The sequence below is a fragment of the Notamacropus eugenii genome, chromosome 3, assembly GCF_028372415.1.
Source record: "Notamacropus eugenii isolate mMacEug1 chromosome 3, mMacEug1.pri_v2, whole genome shotgun sequence".
In the NCBI taxonomy this organism is placed as follows: domain Eukaryota; kingdom Metazoa; phylum Chordata; class Mammalia; order Diprotodontia; family Macropodidae; genus Notamacropus; species Notamacropus eugenii.
Window position 1 is genome coordinate 229,994,863 of NC_092874.1, and position 4,178 is coordinate 229,999,040.

General features: G+C 38.5%; 1 protein-coding gene across 1 annotated transcript; it reads right to left on the reverse strand.

Moving 5' to 3' along the window:
* Nucleotides 1-2,779: 2,779 nt before the first annotated feature.
* Nucleotides 2,780-3,736, reverse strand: LOC140531442 (olfactory receptor 6C2-like). Its single transcript, XM_072650385.1, has one exon. The coding sequence runs from the start codon at nucleotides 3,716-3,718 to the stop codon at nucleotides 2,780-2,782; it is 939 nt and encodes a 312-aa protein (XP_072506486.1). The 5' UTR covers nucleotides 3,719-3,736.
* Between the last annotated feature and the right edge of the window lie 442 nt (nucleotides 3,737-4,178).

A 4,178-nucleotide genomic window follows, 5' to 3' on the forward strand; every position in this document is an offset into this window, starting at 1 on the left:
AGATGTGATTAGGCAGAACATGTAAGGAAACTGTTTGTAGAGAGATGGAAAAATATGGAATTAAGTGTTATGGCAAGGAAAGTGAAGAAAAAGAAGAAAAGTAAGAAATATTGGCAAAAGACATGTATTTCAGCAAGAAAAATGAAGTCTGGGGACAGAGCCAACATGGTGGAGTAGAAAGATAGACCTGCAGTAGTTCTCCCCTCATACCTCATAAAATGCCTATAAAAAATGACTCAATACAAATTCTAGAGCAGCCGAAGTGACAAAATGACAGAGTGAAAGAGATTTCTAGGCCAAGACAGCCTGGAAGGCTGACAGGAAAGGTCCATTTCACTGAGCTCAGAGCACAGCATAGCACAGCCTTGGCTGTGCTGCACCATGCAGACAGGAATGCAGAAGGTTTCAGGGCACAGAATCATGGGTAGTTCCCAGATTTCTCAATTTAAGGATCAGCTGTAACTCACCTACATCAAAGAGGTCTTTTCTGATGGCCTCAGTTGTGAGTACTCCCCACACCCCAACAAATAATATTAATTTCATATATATTTTACATTGACCTCTCTCTGAAAAAGTAATTTGCCTGTGTTGAATGTCAGCTCTTTGAGGATAGGGATTGTTTCATTTTTGTTTTTTTTGTCCCCAGAACTTCATATATTTCCTGATACATTGTAGTTGATTAATAAATCCACAACCACCAAAGATGGCTTCAAAAGTCAGTGATGAAGCTTTCACTGGCGTGAGAAGGGAGTGGGGTCCAGTCCTAGCCCTGGCCCCAGGACAGCAGTAGCCACTGAAGCAGAAGCATCCATTTTTGGAGCCTCTGCCTAAACACCCTTGGGGAACTAAATAGTCTATCTGGGTCTCAGTCCCAAGTGGTGGTCCTGGGGTGAGGAGGAGTGCTGGTGTGGTGGAGCTGGTGAAGGCTTCTGGAAAGGGAATTCTACTTTCAGATCCTGGGCAGAAACACTCATGATTTCTCCCAGACCAGAGTGCAGGCCAGGAAAGGAATATATTCCTCTCCCTTGATTGTTCCACCTTGGAGGAACTGAGAACGTACATGTCCCTAGAGTATACCCTCCATTTGACAAAGGACTCAAAAGTCAATTAACTGACTGGGAAAATGTCCCCAAAAGGGAAAAAAATATGACTATGGAAGATTACTTTCTTGGTGAAAAGTTATTTTCTTCTTTTCTTTTGGATGAAGAAGAACAAAGCATACCAGTGGAGGAAGAGATATACGTCAAGGCTTCTATATCCAAATCCTCCAAAAAATATATGCAAATATCTCTGGCTGTAGAAGAGTTCAGAAAAGATTTCTGAAGTAAAGTAAGAGAGGTGGAGGAGAAATTGTGAAGAGAAATGAGCATGATGAAAGCAGTCATGAAAAGTGGGTCAACAGCTTGCTAAAGGAGATCCCAAACAATGCCCAAGAAATTAATACCTTTAAAAATAGACTACTCAAATGGCAAAAGAGATACAATAAGGCAATGAGGAGAAGGATGCTTTAAAAAGCAGAATGAGCCAAATGGAAAATGAGATTCAAACTCTCACTGAAGCAAATAGTCATTTAAAAATTAGAATGGAACAAATAGAAGCTAATAACTTTATGAGAAACCAAGAAATTATAAAAAAAAATCCAAAACAATGAAAAAAATAAAAGACAATGGGAAATATCTCACTGAAATAAACAACTGACCTGAAAAAAAAAGATCCAGGAGAGATAATTTAAAAATTATTAGTCTGCCTGAAAACCATGATTAAAAAAAGAGCCTAGATATAAACTTCCAAGAAATTATTAAGGAAAACTGCCCTGATATTCTAGAACCAAAAGGCAAAGTAGAAATGGAAAGAGTTCAATGATAATCAGAAGCAAACACTATTGTGGGAGGACAGGGCAAGGGAGAGAAGGGAATAAATGAAGGACAGGATAGGGCAGTGGTTAGTTTTTTACAACATAAATATTATGGAAGTACTTTGCATTGTTACACATGTATGACCTATATTGAATTGCTTTTTTGCCCAGTGAGGATGGGTGGTGAGGGAGAGAATGTGGAACTCAGAGCTCTAAGAATGAATGTTAACAAGTGTTTTAGCATGCAACTGTAAATTAATCTGTACGGGCAATGGAGCATATAAATCTATTTTGCCCTACAGTAAAATATAGGGGAAAGGGGACAGAAGTGTGGGTAATAGAAGGGAGGGAAGACTGGAGGAAGGGGTGGATGGGGTGGATACTGTCTTGGGATGGAGGGTGGGGAGTGATGGGGAGAAAATTTTGAATTCAAATTCTTGTGGAATTTAATGTTAAGAACTGATAAATAAATACATTCTATATGTAAGACAAAAGAAAACTGAAGGTTGATACAGCACCAAAGGGATTGCACTACATGGCTTCTAAGTACAACTAAGTGGTAGAACTGATGATTCCACTAGTGTTCCAAACAAGAACTCCCTATATATGATCTTGGAAGGGGAAAAACACTGGTTTCAGTGCCTTCATGTCGGGGATGATTGTTTCGTAAGACAGAGTAGAGAGTGAGATTGTATGTCTCCACAGAAACTGATGAGGGAGAATGAGGGTCAGGAGAAACTTCTATATTTTGGAAGTTGGGAGGACTTTCAGTTTAAGAAAGAGGAAGTGTGAGGTTACAGTGACTGGACTGTGGTTAAGGGTGATTGGCAAGAGAAATGAAAAAGGGTAATGGAATACAGAAAAGATGGTTAAAGGTAATTTAGATGTTCTTTTATCATTTGATATCCTTAAGTTAACAGTTCTTTATTGCTTTGAGAGGAAGGAAATCTTTTTGGCTAAGTCCTTAAAAGCTTCTATCACTTGTTTGTTTCTTAGCGCATAAATTAAAGGGTTCATAACAGGAGCAACTGAAGTTACGAGCACTGACACCACCTTGTTCAAAGCAACTCCTTCTTTTGCAGAGGGTTTGATATAGATGAAGATGCAGCCACCATAAGTGATGGACACAACAATGATGTGGGAGGAACAAGTGGAAAAGGCCTTTTTCCTTTGTTGAGCTGAGGGGAATCTGAGAACCGTCCTGATAATGTGTGCATAGGACAGAAACACTAAGAATAAAGTGACAATGAGGATCAGCACAGCAAAGATCAACACCATCTTCTCTACGAAATGTGTGTCTGAGCATGCAATCTTTATTACAGGAAATGCCTCACAGCCAAAATGGTCAATAACATTGGAGTTGCAGAATTTAATTTGGAAGACCAGACTAATTGGTGGGAGGATGATCATCAGTCCAGCCAACCAAGAACCCAGGAGGAGCTGGTTACAGACTTTGTTGTTCATGATGGTTGTGTAGTGTAAAGGTTTACAGATGGCCACATAACGATCATAGGACATGGTGGCCAGAAGAAAAAATTCTGTTACTCCAAGAAGGATGACAAAAAATATTTGGGCAAAGCATGCATTATAGGTAATGGTATTGTCCCCACTTGACAAGCTATAGAGATATCTGGGAATATAGGCAGTTGTGAATGCCACTTCTAAAAAGGAAAAATTTCGGAGGAAGAAATACATGGGGGTCTTAAGTTCTACATGCATCAATGTGAGGGTGATGATGATCAGGTTCCCAATTATAGTGAAAACATATGTGAAAAAGAGAAAGATGAAAATTAAAACCTTTAGCCATGGATCATCTGTTAGTCCTCGAAGGATAAATAATGTTATCCCTGTATGATTTTTCATTCCTGACTTCTGATGGATCTGTGTATAAACGAACAGAGAGATTAGATCTGAGGAGGAGGGTGACAAAATGTATATTGGACCTGGGAATCAGAGAGAAAAACCAGGCAAATTATCACTTAACTTTTATTTTTCTTGATAAAAAAATATCACTGAAGAGTTGACCTGAGTATGTCTTAGCTACAAATTAGGTAGAATAGGCAGTGTTTTTGTTTAAAGATTATTATTATCACTATTACACAATATTCTGTCCTACTCTAGAGTATTTCAATCTCCTTAAAATTCTTCTTGTTAATTTTCATTGAAAAATTAACCACTGAATACTTAAAAAACCCTTTCTTAGGAAAACTTTTGAACAAGTAATAAATGGGCTACCCAAGAAAAAGTCCCCAGGACCAGATGGGTTTACAAGTGAATTATTACAACCAATGAAAGAACAGTTACTTCCAATATTTTCTAACTA